Below are 17,805 nucleotides of genomic sequence, written 5' to 3'. Positions count from 1 at the left end.
ATGTCACTAGCACTTAAGAGGTATGCATCGAGGGAATTCCCTGCCGGTCCAGTGGTTAGGATTCGGCGCTTTCACTGCCATGGGCCTGGGTTCAATCCCTGGTCGGGGAACTAAGATCCCACAAGCCGCACGGTGCAGCCAAAAAAAAAAAGGTATGCATGCATCGAGGCAGTGAATGGAGGTGAAGGAAGGGGCAGAGCCTGGGGGAGTCGGCAGAACCCTCCTCTTCCACACACACACACACACACACACACACACAGGAGGCTGGTTCAGGGGGAGCAGAGGCAGCTGCCTTTATTGGGGGCCATGGGCCAGCTGGCTTCACTCAAAGGCCACGCACTTGATCTTGAAGTCGCCATCGGCTGCCAGGTAGTTGATGGCCTCCAGGTTGAGGCGGTTGGGGAACTTGAAATCGTATCCACCAGGCAGCTGGATGGTTAGGTCTGCCTGGTCGAAGGAGACGCACACCTGGGGGTGGAGAGGGGCAGTGAGCGTGTGGACCCCACAGCGGGAGCCTCGGCCCTGCAGCCACGGCCTGCAAGTCCTAGGCCCTCCCAGAGCCCTTTCCTCACGTAGCCCTGACAACAGCCCCGCTTCATGGTGAGGCCCTGAGGTTGGGAGAGGGGATGATGCTCACCGAGGATCACACAGCAGGTGACGGGAGAGAGGGGAGATGGGGAGGGAGGGGAGATGGGGAGGGAGGGGAGATGGGAAGGGAGGGGAGATGGGGAGGGAGGGAAGTGGGGCAGGGTGGACCTAGGTCTCTAGCCACTCAACCCAGCTCTGCCCCAGCCCACCCAGGGCCCTGACCCCACCCCCAGGCCCCAGCCCACCTCCACAACACTTCCAGGCTGGAAGGGGAAGACGGACTCCCGCTGCTCAGCCCCCCAGGCCCCGTCATCCTTGCTGTTACACACGATGGTGTTGGTGTCCCCGTGCGCGTTGAAGCGGGGGTTGAAGTGCAGGCACAGGTTGTTGCCATCTTTGCCCAGGTTCAGCACGAAGCTAGGGGATAACGGGTGGGCTTGAGGCTGCCCCCGCCCGCTGCAGCCCCCTCAGACCGACCAGTCTGTGCCGCTCAGTCCACGTTAATGGACCTCACCGGGGGAACTCATGGAGCCGAGAGGCAGGAAACCTGGATTCTAGCTGTGCCCTGCCACCTCCTTGCTGTGTGACCTTGAGCAAGTCCCTGCCTCATCTGGGTCTCAGTTTCCATATCTGCACAGTGGGGGCTCCACCGGAAGTATCTCTTAAGGGCCTTGCTATGTTGACAGCCAGGACTCTTGTAGACATGAATTTGTGTCCCTGCCCGTTTGGTCAAGGTCAGAGACTCCCTCCAGATGGTGACCTCTGGGAGGGCAAGTGTCCTGTCTGTCTTGTCTATCTCTGTATCCCTGGTGCCCAGCATGATGTGTGACACACATTACGTGCTCTGTAACCGTGGGGCAAATGAACGAATAACAATAATACATTTGCTGAGTGGAGGTAACAGCAAGGCCTCCCTCTGAGGGTTTAGAAAGAATGACATGAGCAGTGCATATGAAGCGTGCGGCTCTTTATACTGTCAGCTGGTCATCAACGTGTGAGATGACCCAGCATTTCACCTCCACACAACCTCCCCCCTCCATTAACTGATTAACAAACGAGGCTCAAGGCGGTTGGTTGACTGGTCCAAGCTCACAAGGCTGCGGAGAAACTAGGCCAGCTGGCCGAATGAATGATGAGTTAAGGAAGGGCCGAAGGAGTGAAAAGTCGAGAGTGAAGAGAGCAGGATACACAGACCTCCGAGGGCGGGCAGCGAGGGTGACACCCTTTCATTCCCTCTCCCCGCCCCCCTCAGCCTCTGGTCCCGCCCACAGCAGTGGGGAGGGGAAGGCCAGCCGAGGCAGATGACGAGGCCGCAGCTGGTTTAGTTTAAGGGGGCGACAACGGTGGGGGCGTCCAGACTCCGCGGAGGAAGTGACTCACCCAGAAGACGTAGCCTCAGCAGCCGTCGACATTAACCCCGCCCCGCCGGAGGGAGGAGGCCGGCCCGGCCAGCCACGCCCCTGCCAGACGCGGGGCGGGACCCTCGAGCTCCAGCCCCCGCCCCTGCCGCCCGCCGCCCCCGCCGTCGTCCCCTCACCTCTTGGCGTCCGGGGACACCTCGCCCCGCACTCTGAGGCACTCCCCAGGTTTGAGATTCAGGTTGCTGGCGACCAGACCCTGCGCAGACAAGACCCCGCCCAGCCGGGTTAGAGGACGCAGGGTAGGAGGGTGGGGGGTCGTGCCCCCGCCCCCCTCCCCGGGAAGACCAGGCCTGCTCTGACCAGGCCGACCCGAAGGCTGAGGAACCCGGCTGCAAGTTCTAGACTCTCCTTCTTTGTGTGGTCCTGGGCAAGTCCCTACTCCCAACTGGGTCAGTTTCTTGTCTGGAACATGACTGAGGTTCTAGAAGACAGGATCTAGAAGTTTCTGCGGTTTAGCCCAGGGATTTTAGATGCAGAGTAGCCTGGGAGGTGGAGTGCTGTGCTCCATCGCCTCACTGAATAGATGGAGAGAACCAGGCTCCAAATGCGTCACACTGCGAGTTGGGGGCAAAGGAAGGTGAGTGCGGCGTCTGCCCCTCTGCTGGAGAGGAAGAGGCCTGGGGCTGGGCCATCCGCCACCATCCCCTTCAAGCTCCTCTGTGCAGAGAGGGCCAGGGGCTGGAGAGGAGACCCCTAAGGAGCACAGCTAGACCCCTTTAAGAAGGGAAGGCAGCCCAGGGCGGGAGCCTGCAACCTGGCTGGCTCGGGGTTAACAAGAGCCAGCGCAAAGCTTAACTGGTGTGAGTGGTTCCTCCTGCCAGAAACTTGAATCCTTTCCCTAGGGGCCTGCAGAAGAGTCTTGCTGCCTTCTTGCTCCTTTATCACACCCCCCACCCCCAGCTTGGAGGAATGGTTGAGCGGGAATTACCCCAGCCCCCACCTGACCAGCCTGGACAGAATCACCCGCCCACGGCTAACCCAGGCAGGCTCCCTCCCGGCAGCCTGTCTCAGATCCTGGCGACTTTTACAGCTCTGGAGCAGAGGGTGACTCTGCCCTGGCCCAGTGACAGGGACAGCTGCAGGGGGGAGGGGACAGGAGGCTCTTTGGGGGGAAGGGGGAAGGGATAGTGGCCTGGGCGCCCTCAAAATGCCCCACTCCACCTCCAGTCGGCCACACCCTTCCCACTCCCACTTAAAGAGCTGCAGAATGTCAGCCCTTGGCAGAAATAACTGTGCTGTCAGACCCTGGAGGAATCCAGAAAATTCTTAAGCCAGAGAAGGCCTTGGGGAACCATGGAGCCCACTCCCATTTTACAGACACGGTCACTGAGGCCCAGAAAAGACACTTGTTCAAGGCCACACCACAAGAACTAGAACCCAGATCGTGATCTGCCCTCACTCTGACTGGCTGTCTGCCCCCACGCCATCTCTGGGCCTTGGGGTGGGGTCCCCATACTCACACAAGCCATGACTGAGGAGAGGAGGATGTTCCTGGGACTTCGGGACCAGCTGTCTGAAGACTCTACTGGAGAGATGGGCCACAGCCCGCTCCCACCCTTTTAACTGGACCAGACCCGGGTGAGTCCCGCCCCCTGGATGCTGAGCCAATTGTAACTCAGAAAGGAGATGGGGGCCACGGGAGGCGGAGTCAATGGAATTTTGAAGCCAGTTCTGGAGCAGAGCTGACCAATCAGAGTGGAGACCCCCCCCATTCCTTCTTAGCCACTCCCCCAAGGTCCAGACTCCACCTCCCATTCTCTTACCCCTTCCCAAAATTATGCTGTGGCAAGGATTGAGGGAAGCCAGTGGAAAATAGTTTGAGGATGAGCTAGGCCCAAGGGTTGGCGGGAAGAGGGCCAGGGCCAGCTAGCTGAGCTCAGGGGGTCCCGCATAGAAGGCGGCTGAAGAGGTGCAGTGTCCTTCAAGAATTAGATCTGGGGTTCGTGAGGCTGCTCCCTGGCAGGGGCCAGGGCGTGGCCCGCCCTGGGCGCCTCTGCAGAGGACCCAGGACCCATTAACCACAAAGCCCTGGCCCCGCCTGGGCCTCCCCCGGAAGCAGAGATTGCGGCTGCTGCTCGTGCTCCTCACTAGCGCTAAAGAAAGGCTGGGCCGGTGCCAGGCTTGAGGCTGCCGCCCAGGCTCAGGGCTCAGGCCTCAGGCTTCGTTCTGCCCTCCCGAGGGGTCTGCCGGGGGTCCTCCAAGAGCCCCTGCCTGACAGCCTCTGGCCTGTCCGAGAGGGTCAGGCCTGGGAGGGGGCCCAGGGTGAGCCAGGCCATGAGGGGATGGGGTCCCCGGTCTGTGCACCCCCATCCGCTCTCCTCACATTTCTCCCTCTGACACCCGGCGCAGCTTTCCCTTTCCCCATCTGTTTAGCAGATATTTTACTGAGTACCTACTATGTGCCTGGCCCTGAGCTAGCCTCAGAGGATTCAAAGATGAAGCCCTCAGTCCCTGTTCTCAAGTAGCCCACTGTTGGGGCAGAATCTGGCCATGAACCTAATTAAGAAGCAGCATGATGCAGGCTCTGAGGGAAGTCATGAGCGAGCACATTGGTGGGATGGTCCAGAATGGGAAGAAGGTGGGTCTTGAAGGATGGGTGAAGAAGCTGGGACTGGCATTCCAGTGTGGGCAAAGGCTCAGAAATGAAAAGGCACAAGTCTGGGGAACGGTGATCATCTGGGCATGGCTGGAGTTTAGGGTGTGCTAGGGAGAGATGGGGCATGAGGGTGGGAAGCCAGCGGTACCTGGATCATGAAGGGCCTCACTGAGGGGTTTGTTTTATCTGAGGGTGCTGGGGAGCCACCAAAGGTTGTAGGAAGAGTGAGTATTGAGGCCAGATTTAGGCTGCAGGGAAAATCACTGCAGCAACAGGGTTGAAGGTGGGTTGGAGGGGTGCTCACCTCACACTCAGAAACCAGGTAGAGGGAGGAGCGTGGGGAGCACTGGGTGAGGTGGGGGGCTTGCTAAGAGAGTTATCAACAGGACCTGCTTCACATCACTGTCCCCCTCTGAAATCACCAGCACTGAAGAGGGAGGAAGATGTGGACCGGGGGTGACTCACATCTGGAGCAAACCCGCCCTGCCCTGCACTGCCTCCCCAGACCCCACCTTCCTCCAGATGCCTGAAACCCACGCTGGCACAGGAGGAGAGGGGCTGCCCGGGGCTGAGAGGCAGGCCCAGAGAGGTTGGGTCGCACCCCTTGCGAGCCCCTCATCCCTCCTCCTAGACCAAGCCAGCTGCCACGGAAACCAACCACAGAGCTTCACTTTTTCCTCCAGGGCCTCCTCCAGACCTCAGCATTAGGGAGGGGTGGGTGGGGCCTAGCTCCACTGCCTTTCCTCTGTGCTTCCCCTCCGAGGCCCACAGACACTCTCTGCCTGGTCAAGGAGTGGGGGCATTTCAGGAGGAGTCCAGGACCAAGGCCAGAGGTGCTTCAGACGCAGTCGTTGCTGTGACTGCCATCAGGTGGGACTGGCTGGCTGTTCCCACCCAGTAGTTGGGCTCTCAGGGCCTCAGGAGCTGCTCCTCCATTCTCCCCCCAACCTGGAAGACGGGTCCAGCACCAGGAAGTGTTTGCTGTTGGATGAGGGGCTGCTTTACTCCTCTCTGGCATCTGGCCTGTTGAGGGCTGGTAGAGAGATGGAGTGGCAGGGTGACAGGGTGTATAGGCCCCCGGAAAGGCCCCTTTGGGAGTCTGGAGACTTGGGTTCTGGTTCTAGCCCTGCCACGCCCTCCCCAGGGCATCCTGGCAAGCTGCTTCTCCCTGCTTGCCTCAGTCTCCCCGTCTGTGAATTGGGGATGTGCAGCCCTGCTCTCCTGCATGAGGTTAGTACAAGGTGGAGTTCAGGTCTGTTGTACTTAATAGATGATTATTTTTTTCATAGAGTCTGAGAAGGTTTTAGCCTTCCTCTTATCTCTTCTCCCAGGCTGAGTTCACCTTCCTGGGTCAGCACTTCTGGGAGGCCTCCCTCTCACCACCCCCGTCCCTCGGCAGTCCCCTCCTGCCTAGGCTGCGGTGGGGAGTCTCTCCAGAGTCCAGTGTCCCCTATAACAGGGGCCGCAGTTTTCCTGAGGCAGGGACCAGGGACAAGGTGCATTGCGTGCCCCCCGCCCCCATCTTGGGGCCTCCTACTGGTGGCGCCCACTTATCTGTCAGGCCCTGTGCCCGGCGCCTCACTTTCATACATTATCTCATTTCGTCTTCACCTCCCTCCTGAAGCAGGCCACCTGGGTGAAACTTCTGCATAGGGAAGCTGCTCTGGGGCCCTGAAATGAAGCCGATGTTAGAATCAGAGAAGAGGGGCAAGTCCTGATTAGGGGGCTACCTGGCTGTGACTCTAGCCTTGGTCCTTGTCCTCCCTGAACCTGTATCCAGGCCTGGAAGGTGGGAATGTTACCCATTTTGGAGGGTAGCAGGAGTGTAATCCTCTGGCTGCTTGGAGGATTACAGGAGTGATGTGAGAGGGGCTGCACGTCAGTTCTCTCTCCTGCACCCCCCAAGGCCAAGGGCACCCACCCCAGGGACTCTCCTCCCCCTCACTGGCCTGCCGCAGAGGCAGCGAACTCTCTGGAATTCCTCCATCCTACAGGCTGGTGCTATGGGCTGGACCTTGGCTTCCGCCATGAGAAATGAGCTGAGCTTGTCCAGACAGGGGATCCAGGCCAACATGGCCCTTCCCAGCCTGCCGACTCTCCTGCCCTGCCCCCATGAAGGCTGTGCCTCCTCCAGCTGGCCGTGGTGGAGAGGGCTGCCAGGCCCACTGAGACACCCCCAGGCAACCTGGCTGGCCCAGCTGGGGAAAGTGTGGGTGGTCAGAGCCAGCTCCAGAGCCCCTTCATTTAATGATGCAGAGACCACCCAGAGAGCGTGGCCATGTGGCCAGGGTCACACACGGAGCTAGCGCTGCAGCCCTTTCATCTGCCGAGCCAAGGAAAGAACACTGTGGTCCGGGGATACCGGGACCTCAAAATGATCTTTTCCTCCTGCTCCATGAAGGAAGGACTAGTTGGGGGATGCCCCCAACTTCAGATACTTTTCCAACCAGTTTGTGCTGGAGCCCACCTCCCTGCCTTTGCTTATTTCCTGGTGTTTGTCCCCCTCTGAACACAGGCCCCAGCTCGCCTTTGGGGAACCACTCCTCCTCTCGTATGAGGTCTGGGTGGGGTCCAGACCCTGTCATTCATTAGCCCTCCAGGGCTCAGGCATGAGTCTTTTTTTTTTAAACTTTTGGTGGGGGGGAGGGTGAAATAATTATAGACTCACAGGAAGCTAAGAGTTTTTTAAAAGCTTAGAAAATATTTGAGACTTGAAGAAAAAAATGTGTTGGCCCCAAAATTCTAAGACTGAAGAGTTGAAATTAATGAATGTTTACTGTGCTCAAACCTAACACTTGGTAATCATAAAAATTGTATTACCTTGAAAACAATTTTGTGGGTTGAATTTTCTTCGAAAGTGTGCCCAGTTCTCCCTAGAGGTTGGTCACTCCTAAATTAGATCCCCATAGCCAAATAATGTCTAAAACAAAAGCATAAAAATATTTGGAAAAATGTATAGCAAAAACTCCCCACAAATATATTTAATGGGGGCTGTGGGTACATTTTAATGTTTTCTATAATGTGCTTGGGACCTGTGTATCAGGAGAGTTTGGGGCTGCAAATAACAGAAATCTCAACAAAAACTGCTTGAAAATTAAGGAAAATTCACATACCAAGCAGTCTGGAGCTAGGAGGTTTCCATGGTAGGTTAATTCAGTGGCTCAATGAAATCAAAGATCTGGGTTCCTGCATGATCATGGATTGTGGCCATGTAGACAGTCCTTGCTCTTCTGCACAACCACAATCCACAATTCATCCTTGCTCTTAGGACAGACAAGCTAAAGGATTTGGGATGAACTGTCTTCACATCTGCAACAGACTCTCGAATGAGTCAGTTAAAAAAATGTCAAAAGATACTGGATCGGCCAAAAAGTGAACGATCTTTTTGGCCAACCCAATATATACAGAGCAATGAAGCAAATCGGACAAATATGAACAACAGGGAATCTAGGTGAAGGGCACATGAGTGTTCATTGTGCTGTTCTTGCACCTTTTCTGTTGGTTTGAAACGTTTCTAAATTAAAATTTGGGGAGTGTGACATAATAAGAAATGTATATTTGGTCCATGACCCTAGTTCCTGACACAGAGTTCCTAAATCCTTTGGAATTTCCTAAGTGATATGGGTGCCTGAAAGAGCATCTTTTATTCTAACATTTTGGTCTCTGACCCCAGTTCCTGACACAGCTCCTAAATCCCTTGGAATTTCCTGGGTGATAGGATCTTCTTTTGTTCTAATGAGGTGACTCTTGGTGGGTACCTGGATGGCTTCAGGAGGGGGGCTGGTCACCAGAAAGACCAAGCAGTGATCAGAAGCTTGTAACTTTCAGCCCCGCCCCCCGTCCTCCAGGGACGGGTGAGGGACTAGAGACTAATGATCAGTCATGCCTATGTGATGAATCCCCTCCATAAGAATCCCAAAACCACACAGTTTGGAGAGCTTCTGGTTTGGTGAACACATCCACATGCTGGGAGGGTGGCACACCCTAACCCCACGGGAACAGAAGCCCCTCACTTTGTACCCTCCAGGACCTCACGCTATGTATATGTCTTCATCTAGCTGTTCATCCGTAAGCTTTATCATATCCTTTATTATATAATAAAACTGTATTCATAGTGTTTCCCGAGTTTTGTGAGCCGTTGTAACAAATGATCAGACCTGAGAGGGGAGTTGCGGGAGCCTCCGATTTATAGCCAGTTGGTCAGAGTGCCAGGTGATGACCTGACACTTGTGACTGGCATTGAAGTGGGGGAAAGTCTTGGGGGACTGAGCACTTAACCTGTGGGGTCTGCACTAACTCCAGGTAGTGTCGGAATTGAATTATTGATAGATTGTAGGATACCCAGTTGGTGTCTGCAGAAAACTGGTGAGTTGCTTGATGTAGAAAACCCACGCATTTGGTGTCAGAAGTACTGTATTCTGTGGGCAGAGGAAACAGTTTGCCCTTTCAGTTGGAGTCAGAGAAGTGGGATTTGCTACAAAGGCCCTGGCTCATGGAAACGTGTGGTTTGGGAAGAGAAAGTGTGAAACGGCGCCGGATGAGGAACCTTTGATTCCTAGGTGGTCACGTGGTCACCCATGGTATGAGCAGCAGCTGTGCTGCATTGTCTGAAGGTAAACGTGGGGGAATCCCCTGGCGGTCCAGTGGTTAGGACTCCACGCTTTCACTGCCAAGGGCCTGGATTCAATCCCTGGTTGGGGAACTAAGATCCCGCAAGCCATGCATCGCGGCCAAAAAAAAAAAAAAAAATTTTTTTTTTTTTTTTTGGCCACGCTGTGTGGCATGTGGGATCTTAGTTCCCCGACCAGGGATCGAACCCGTGCCCCCTCCGTTGGGAGTGTGGAGTCTTAACCACTGGACCACCAGGGAAGTCCCAAAATTATGTGCTTTCTTAACTAATTTTTTTAAAAAAAGGTTAACGTTACCAATGGAATTTAGACATGGCTCCAAGTCCTGGGGAGCTGGCTTACTGAGGCATAAGGAATTGCAAAAAAAGTAAAACTTACAGTCCTGTGGTTATGCTTATCTGTAATAGCTAAGATGAAATAAAAAGAGTGCTGGGTGGGACTTTGATGCTAGACCAAGCTCAGATTTCAGTGAGTCTGAGCTTTGCCCACTGTTTCAGAGCCACCCCCAGAGGAAAAAATTATGCCAGGGACAACAGAAAGTACCCCTAAGGCCTCTGGTCACCAAGAAAGTAGTCAACATGCAGGGGTGGGGGAGGAGGGAGGCAAAACTAGGTACCTGTTGAAACCAGGGGGTATAATGTGAAGGAGTTGTTTCATTTTGTGGATTGGTGTCATCAGCTTCCTGAAATATTAGCTGGGAGTCTAGGTGAAGGCCATGTGGTATTCATTGTGCTGTTCTTAGACTTTTTCTGTTGGTTTGCAACTTTTAGAGGTCTGGAGGAAACAACCCCAACAAGCTCTTCCCATCTTTCTGAAGCAGACTCACAAGCAGAGAAATATACTGGGCCATGCTTTGCGATCACATAATGGCTGCAACCGCTTTCACACCCAAAGCCCAGAAGAGTGAGAGGATGAGAGGGATGCACCCGGAGGGTGTTGGACCACCTCTGGGGCAGCCAATAAACTCTTATGCCTTAGCCAGGTTGAGCCAAGTCTGTCACAACCAGAAGTCTCCACAAGAGCACATTTGCTCCCACTTCCTGATGCAGCCAAGCTCAGTCAAGTACTCCCTCTTCCCCAGAAGAATCATACTGAAGAGAATTTTCCAGACCTCGAAGTCCTACCCTCAGCCAGCTCACAGATGGGCACCTGCTCTGCAGAAGGCACTGGGGATGCTCGAGGCCAGCAGGGCAGACAGTCACAGCAGCAGCCCAGGTGTGAAGGATGCCTGAAGTGGAGAGGGGTGCGCAGCATCTCACCTGAGCTCCTGGAGGGTGAGGACCGGTCTCCCACCTCAGTCTCTACAGAGAGGGGCTGCAGCCTCCCGGAGTCAGCCAACACAAGTTCAGATCCTGCCGCAGGTGATCACACTTTCTAGGTGTGTGCCCTCATGTTTAACTCAACATCACCTTTATGATGCTCATTCCCCAAGGAGTAAAGTGGGATGAGTAATGCAAGCTTGCTGGATTTTCTGAAGGACTGAAACAGATTGGTATATAAAGACTCAGTGAAGCATAAAGTGCTATCGTGCTAAGGTACCACTGCACACAGAGAATACTCTGGAACTGGGGTGAATCATTTCACGAAGCGGGTGGGCCAGTTCCGGGGAGAGCAGGCTCAGGCAGGGGCTCCTCCCCCCGCCCCACCCTGGACACAGACTTCAACCCACAGACACTCCCACTCGCACTTTATTAAGTACGGGAGGACTGGTTACAACGGGTGGAGGTGGCAGGGAAGGCCCAGCCCCCATCCCCACCATCACTGGCACGCAATAATAAATAGCTGGGGGTGGGCACGGGGGAGAGGTGGCACAGCAAACACTGACAGCACGGGGGGCGGGCCACAAAAGCCCCCCTCCCAAGCTGTGACCACCGTCAACACTGGTCTGGTACCATGATCAGGGAGGGGTGGGGCTCTCAGCTACAGAAGCCCCCAGAGCCACCAAGTGGCCCCCTTTGTGGAGGAGGGGTGTCTTCAGCACTTGGACCCTTATTTATGAACAGAAATCTGGACCCCTGGCTGGTCCAGTCAGACCCAGATTGTCAAGAGGCCACTGTCTCTCAGACTTCTGGATTGTTCTATTCAGGATCCAAGAGACTAATGGGTCATTATTACCTAGGGTCCTGATTGGTCTACCCCGGACCTACGACAAGAAAGGGTCATTGTCGCTTAGGCTCCCAATTGGTCCACTCAAGACCCAAGAGCAACGAGTCACTATTACTTAGCCTTCTGATCGGTCCATTCAGGGCTCAGGACAATGATGATTCTTGGCTACCTAGACCTCTGATTGGTCAACAGGAACCCAGGGCCAGGACCCAGGAGCAGGTAGAGCCCTAGAAGCCCCAGGGAGGAGGTAGGGGATTAAGTGCTCAGGGTTGGGGTAAGTCCTCACAAGGCAGCAGGGCCCAGATTTAAACAAGTGGAGGTCACAGGGCAGGATATAAGGCCACCTGGCTGGGTCAGGCCAGGGTAAACCAGTGGCAGGGAGGGGGCAGCTTCTGGGACGGCAGAGTGCCCAGCCACTGCTGGAAGGGGGTCCGAGGGCCCTGACATCTTCCCTGGGTTCCAGCCCCACCAGGGTAGAAACTGGGGCCAGGGAGCTGGTAGCCCTTAATGCAGCTCTTGGCCCATCACCTCCATCTACAGGAAAAGGGTGAGCAAGGGTTGCAGCCGCAGTTGCTGGTCAGGTGGGCTCAGTCCTCCAACCCCTCCATCATGTCCGCGATGCTCTCCACATAGTAATGGGGCACGAGGTCGTGCTGGCCGGCTGCCAGGTAGGCCTGGGCCTCCTCCAGACAGGAGACGCCTGTGAGCGTGAGCACCGTGGTCATGCCACAGCGGTGGCCGAAGAGGATGTCGGTCTCCAGGCGGTCGCCCACCATAAGTATGCGGCTGGGGTCCACGTTGAAGTGCTCTGTGATGCACTCGAACATGTAGGGGCTGGGCTTGCCCACCACCAGGGCCTGGCGGCCTGAGGCTGTCTCTACGGCGGCAGCCAGGCTCCCGGTGCCTGCAGGGACATGGAGACTCGGTCAGTGCGGGTGGCAGCGGGGAAAGCATCCAGGCCCGGAAACTGGAATTCCCATCGAGGCAGCTTGGCACGGGGGTCAAATTAGGCACTGAAATGAGTTAAAAGGCCACCTACCTCCAAGTCTTAGTGTAGGGGTTAAGGGCACAGACTCTGCAACCAGATGCCTGCATTCACACCCCATCTCCACCTTTCTTGGGCAGGCTATTTAACCTCCCTGTGCCTCAGTTTTCCCATCTCTTATATGGGGATATCAATGGCAGTATCTCATGTGGGTATTGTAAGGCCTGAATGAGCCACTGCATGTAACCGGGCCTGGCTCAGTCAGCCCTGCGTGCGGTTCACAATTTTATCCAGGCAGCCACACGCCTTTGGGCAAGCCAACCTCTCTGAGTTTCCCTAGACTCACTGGAAAGGGGGATCCAAGTAATGCCTACCTTCAAAGAGGTGCTGTGAGCACGACAGGGGCAAATGCTTTGGAAACAGAAAAGCCCTTAACGAACAGCAGCTGTGGTCATTGCTACAAGAATGTGTGCTCCTGGCATCGGAAACTGGCACAGCCCTTTTGGAACACAGCAGGGCACAGAAATGTTCGCACCTCTGACCCAGTCAGCCTCCACTGGGAAAGTGATCACAAGGCGAGAATTCAAACTGGAGACAAACAGCTACATGCTTGAAGATGTCCGTGGCCTCAGTAACTATAACAAGCAAAATTGTGGAACGCACCCAAGTGTTTAACAATAGGAGGACTGTTTAGAAAAGGCTAATTCCCAGCCCAGTACCATCCTGTCCCACACAATGAGTCCACTGTGCCCGTCTCAGGGGTACATCTTTGTGCCAGAATGTTCTACCTTCACTCTAATGATGAGCACATTCTAAAGTGCCAGGGGCTGTGTGGGAGCTCATGAACGCCCATTTTACAGATGAGAAAGCTGATGTTCAGTGTCGTTAAGTAACTTGTCCAGGGTTGCACAGCTTAATAAGTGGCAGATAAAGGATATGCATTCAGGTAGGTCTGACCCAGACACGTGCAGGGCCAGCTTGTACTGGCTTGGGAGTGCTGAATGTTTCATTTTCAGCAATTCTGAAATGAGTTGGTGGTTAAACAAAGCCACTATTAAAAGTCAACTTATGGGCTTCCCTGGTGGCGCAGTGGTTGAGAATCTGCCTGCCAATGCAGGGGACACGGGTTCGAGCCCTGGTCTAGGAAGATCCCACATGCCGCAGAGCGGCTGGGCCCGTGAGCCACAATTGCTGAGCCTGCGCGTCTGGAGCCTTTGCTCCGCAACGAGAGAGGCCACGATAGTGAGAGGCCCGCGCACCGCGATGAAGAGTGGCCCTCACTTGCCGCAACTAGAGAGAGCCCTCGCACAGAAACGAAGACCCAACACAGCCATAAATAAATAAATAAATAAATAAATAAATATTTTTTTTAAAAAAGTCAACTTATATAAACTTAACAATCAAGTGAAATATGTTTAAAACAAAGGTAATAAATTCTCAAAACTCATCACTTCCTAATTATTTTACCATTATCTGTGCTCTTGAGGTTACCTGCATCCTAATGATGGAAATATTACAGAATGGTGTGTACATATCTTCCCTACCCCATGATGAGAAGTGACTTCATGTTGGTAGGCTGAAATCAGCCACAGTGGGGGGAGTACTTACACCACAGAAATTGGCAAAAGGCATAAATCAAGACTCTTCCAGTTACTAGACATCAGTACTCCACTGGTCTGACCCCAAATGCTCTGGGCCTCCTGTCTCCCTTCTCACAGGGGATGACACTCAACTTGATTAAGCCGAAGACACAGAAGGTGCACAAACAGGAAGAATCCTCAGCCCTGTGGCCCCCCGATGAGGAGGAGGAACTTCCTTAGGATCAAGGCAGAGCTGGCCCAGAGCAACGCTGTTGGGAAGGTCTCCCTGACCTCTGACCTAGAACTTGCCTGCTTGTTTTCCGGAGAACTGGGTAGGGAAGAAAAGCCATTTGCCCTGTTAGTTAGAAATTCCTTCCAGGATGGGAAGGGCTCAACTGTGTCACCCCAAAGTGATTTTCTCAGCTCAAGAATGGTAGCTCTGGGGACTTCCCTGGTGGTCCAGTGGGTAAGACTCCATGCTTTCAATACAGGGGGCCTGGGTTCGATCCCGTCGGGGAACTAGATCCCGCATGCATGCTGCAACTAAGAGTTCGCATGCCGCAACTAAAGATCCTGCATGCTGCAACTAAGACCTGGCGCAGCCAAAATAAATAAATAAATAAATAATAAATATTAAAAAAAAAAAAAAAAAAAAGAATGGTAGCTCTGTCAGCATATTTCTTTCCTTTTTAAAATAAATTTATTTATTTATTTTTGGCTGTGTTGGGTCTTCGTTGCTGCACGGGGGCTTTCTCTAGTTGCAGCGAGCAGGAGCTACTCTTCATTGCTGTGTGCAGGCCTCTTGTTGCAGTGGCCTCTCCCGTTGCAGAGCACGGGCTCCAGGCGCAGTGTGGCACCCGGGTTCAGTAGTTGTGGCTCGCGGGCTCCACAGCGCAGGCTCAGCAGTTGTGGTACACGGGCTTAGTTGCTCCGCAGCATGTGGGATCGTCCCGGACCAGGGCTCGAACCCATGTCCCCTGCATTGGCAGGCAGATTCTTAACCACTGAACCACCAGGGAAGTCCCAGCATCTTCCTTTCCTACCAGGTCGGAGCCGATCCCTCTTGGCCCCCCATGTCCCACCTCACTCACTCAGCCAATATTACTGAGGCCCAACTATATGCCAGGCACTGTGTTAGGCACTGGGAATAGAGCAGTGAATGAAACTAGGATCCGTACCCTGGGTGAGCGAGCATCCAAGCAGGGGAGTCTACGAACTTAACTCTGTCCTCAGACCACTACATCCCACTCTTCTCAACATCCTGTCATCCAAGGCTGGCATATGTTTCGCTGGTGACGTATTCCTAAGACAACAGGCATTTCTATTTGCCAGCTCAAGTGGCTGCCAGGTGGTAAATAGGTAAACACACAATTTAGGAGACCCATAGGGACTGCAGAGGGGGAACTGGGGTGAGATTAGCATTATTTCAGATTTTATGCATATTGGGGCCTTTATTAGTGTTTTTATTCCACTTTCAAAGCTGCATGATTCAGTTGTGCCCAAACAGGACAGCAGTGCTGTATTTGTTAAGCTCTGTCTCCCCCTCTTGGCTGTGGGAATGACCAGCAGAGCCGGCGGGCAAAGCCAGGTGGGTGCTGAGACCCAAGGGGCACGCGTGGGCAGGGCCTGGTCTCTCCCCAGCTCCTCCACATCATCCTTCCTGAGCCCCTGGAGGAGCTTCTGAACCCACAGCCTTAACCTGAGCTTTGAGGCCTCCAAAGAAACTCACTTTGCATAGCATGGCCTAGGGCATGAACTACTGCAGCTGGGAGCCCTGACCAGCGCCCTCACCTTGGATTTATGGGGAAACTGAGACTGAAGTGGTCATGCAGCAAAGCTAAGACAGGCCTAGAACTATAAGATTCTCAGCCTGGAACTGGTTCTGCCATGGCTCAAGCCCTGTTCCATTCCCTAGTGCCCTGTCCTGCAAGATGCCTCCTCCAGGAAGCTTTCCCAGATCTCCTCAGCTCTAGGACCTCCCTGCCACCCATCTTAATACTGTGTCTACTCCTCAATCGATTCCACCCTGCCCTCCTAGGATTCGGTATCAATCGAGTCAGCGGCCAGCAGGGAGTGAGCAATGGAGATCTGTCCCTGCCCTCAGCTTATTGACTGGTTGTCCACACACACACTCACTACTGTCAGCTAGCCTCTGCTACCATCTGCTCTTGTCTAACTTGAACCCTCCAAGATGTAGGAGCCTCACTTGCTCCTGCTTTCTCTGCAGATCTGAATTCCCAAATGACAGCAGTGAAGAGTGCCTTGGATGGAGGGGGTGGGGTTCAGAGGTTGGGGGTAAGGTGGCCTCAAGACCCAAGTTCAGATCCTCTTGCTCTTGGGTGGCTCACTTCCCTTCTCTTAGCCTCAGTTTAACTGGGAAATCGGACAATAACTTCCATCTCCAGAGTAATTCTGAAACTAAATAACAGACACCAAGGTGCTTCATAAAGCTCTGTAATAGGAGAGGTCTTGGATACAATTTACATCATCTGAGCACCTACTGTGTAGCAGGCACTCATCCTGATCACTCTCTCCTCAGCGAAACTGTCATGGTTACTATTCCCATTTTACACCCAGGGCAGAGATGCTCAAAGGTTATGTAACTTAACAAGATTACAGAGCCCTGGAGCTGGAACTGGAACTCAGGTCAAACTCCATCCACCTTCTGTGCTCCCCACACACCTGCCTTCAACCTGCCGCTAGAAACGCCTGTTTGAAACCTCCAACGGGGGGGGAATCCTTCCAGGCTTTGTCCCCAACGCTCCGACCTCACCCCGATGGCGGGTGGGGAAAATGACAGGAGCCCTTGAGGCTGGTTCAGAAAGGCTAGGATTGGGAGTCGGGGCCCTGGATTCCGCCTGCAACTCCTTGCGCCACAATGGGCCTCAGTTTCCTCATCTGTCAAACCGGGACCCCACTGCTGCCCCTCACAGGGTGAGGGCTGCAAGAATTACCACATGTGGACATAAAAGCATCCTGGGCTCTTGCTGGGTGGGGACCGCCCTCACATCCCTCCTGCTCCTCACCTGTCACCTGGAGACGCCCCTTCCCCACCCCACTCCCAGGAGTGGAGGAATAAGCGCAGGCCGCCCCCTAGCTCAGTTTCCCCGCCAGCCCCGCGCTCACCGGGAGTCCGGCTGCCGTCGCTGAGCGGGTGCCACGGGTCGCGGTCGGTGGCCACCAGCAGGCAGTCGGGGTCGCGCAGGTGCGCGCAGGCCTCGCTCAGCTTAGCGAAGGAGAAGTGCTCGTCGTAGCCCACCAGCACAGCGCGCACGCGCGGGGCCGAGCCCGGGTCCTCGTCGGGGTCCCCCGCCAGGCGCAGCCCCGCGGCGCGCAGCTCGGCCCGCAGCCCCTCGCCCCCCACCACGAACACCGCGCCCTGCGCGTCCGGCGGCCCGAGCAGGCGCTGGCGCAGCAAGCGCGCGGCGCACAGCGCGGAGCTGAAGAGCTGCTCGGCGCGCAGCCCCCCGAAGCCGAGGCGCGCGAAGCGGAGGGCCAGCTCGGGCCGCGCGCGCCGGCTGTTGTTGCTCACGAACAGCGCCGCCTTGCCAGCCCGCGCCAACCGCTCCAGCAGCTCCGGGGCGCCCGGCACGGCGCGCTCGCCGTTCCACAGCACCCCGTCGCAATCGAAAAGGACCCCCTGCGCCCGGCCCAGCACGTCGCGCAGGGCCGCGCCGCGCAGCCGTTCGCAGCGCGCCATGCAGCCGGCTGGCTGCCCGCACGCTCGCGCCGCACCGCTCTCTTTCCGCGAGCACGGCGCGCTCTTCCGCAGCTGGCCGGTTCCCGGCACCTGCCAATCGGCGCTCCGGAAGGGCCAGGGGGCGGGGTCACGGCCTGGCCCGCAGCCAATGGGGGCTAGAGCCTCGGGGAGGCGCTGGGCCGCGAGCTAAGGGAACCTGGA

The 17,805-nt window shown here is 55.3% G+C and overlaps 2 protein-coding genes and 1 long non-coding RNA gene across 3 annotated transcripts; 1 reads left to right on the top strand and 2 right to left on the bottom strand.

Moving 5' to 3' along the window:
- Positions 1-268: 268 nt before the first annotated feature.
- LGALS1 (galectin 1) lies at positions 269-3,626 on the bottom strand. Its single transcript, XM_082352707.1, has 4 exons — positions 3,470-3,626; positions 2,126-2,205; positions 834-1,005; positions 269-468 (listed from the first exon to the last, which is right to left on the bottom strand). Exons 1-4 carry the CDS (start codon positions 3,476-3,478, stop codon positions 322-324), a joined length of 408 nt encoding a protein of 135 aa, XP_082208833.1. The 5' UTR covers positions 3,479-3,626; the 3' UTR covers positions 269-321.
- Positions 3,464-10,788, top strand: LOC309610194. Its single transcript, XR_014233771.1, has 2 exons — positions 3,464-3,587; positions 10,004-10,788. It is a non-coding gene; the product is annotated as an uncharacterized lncRNA (long non-coding RNA).
- Positions 10,789-10,903: 115 nt separating this feature from the next.
- On the bottom strand, positions 10,904-17,805 carry PDXP (pyridoxal phosphatase). The gene is made up of 2 exons (XM_082352704.1): positions 17,031-17,805; positions 10,904-12,243 (listed from the first exon to the last, which is right to left on the bottom strand). Exons 1-2 carry the CDS (start codon positions 17,602-17,604, stop codon positions 11,927-11,929), a joined length of 891 nt encoding a protein of 296 aa, XP_082208830.1. The 5' UTR covers positions 17,605-17,805; the 3' UTR covers positions 10,904-11,926.

This window comes from Balaenoptera borealis (genome assembly GCF_965194805.1).
Source record: "Balaenoptera borealis genome assembly, chromosome: 13".
NCBI classification, from domain to species: Eukaryota; Metazoa; Chordata; class Mammalia; order Artiodactyla; family Balaenopteridae; genus Balaenoptera; species Balaenoptera borealis.
This window is presented reverse-complemented; position numbering and strand designations above follow the sequence as displayed.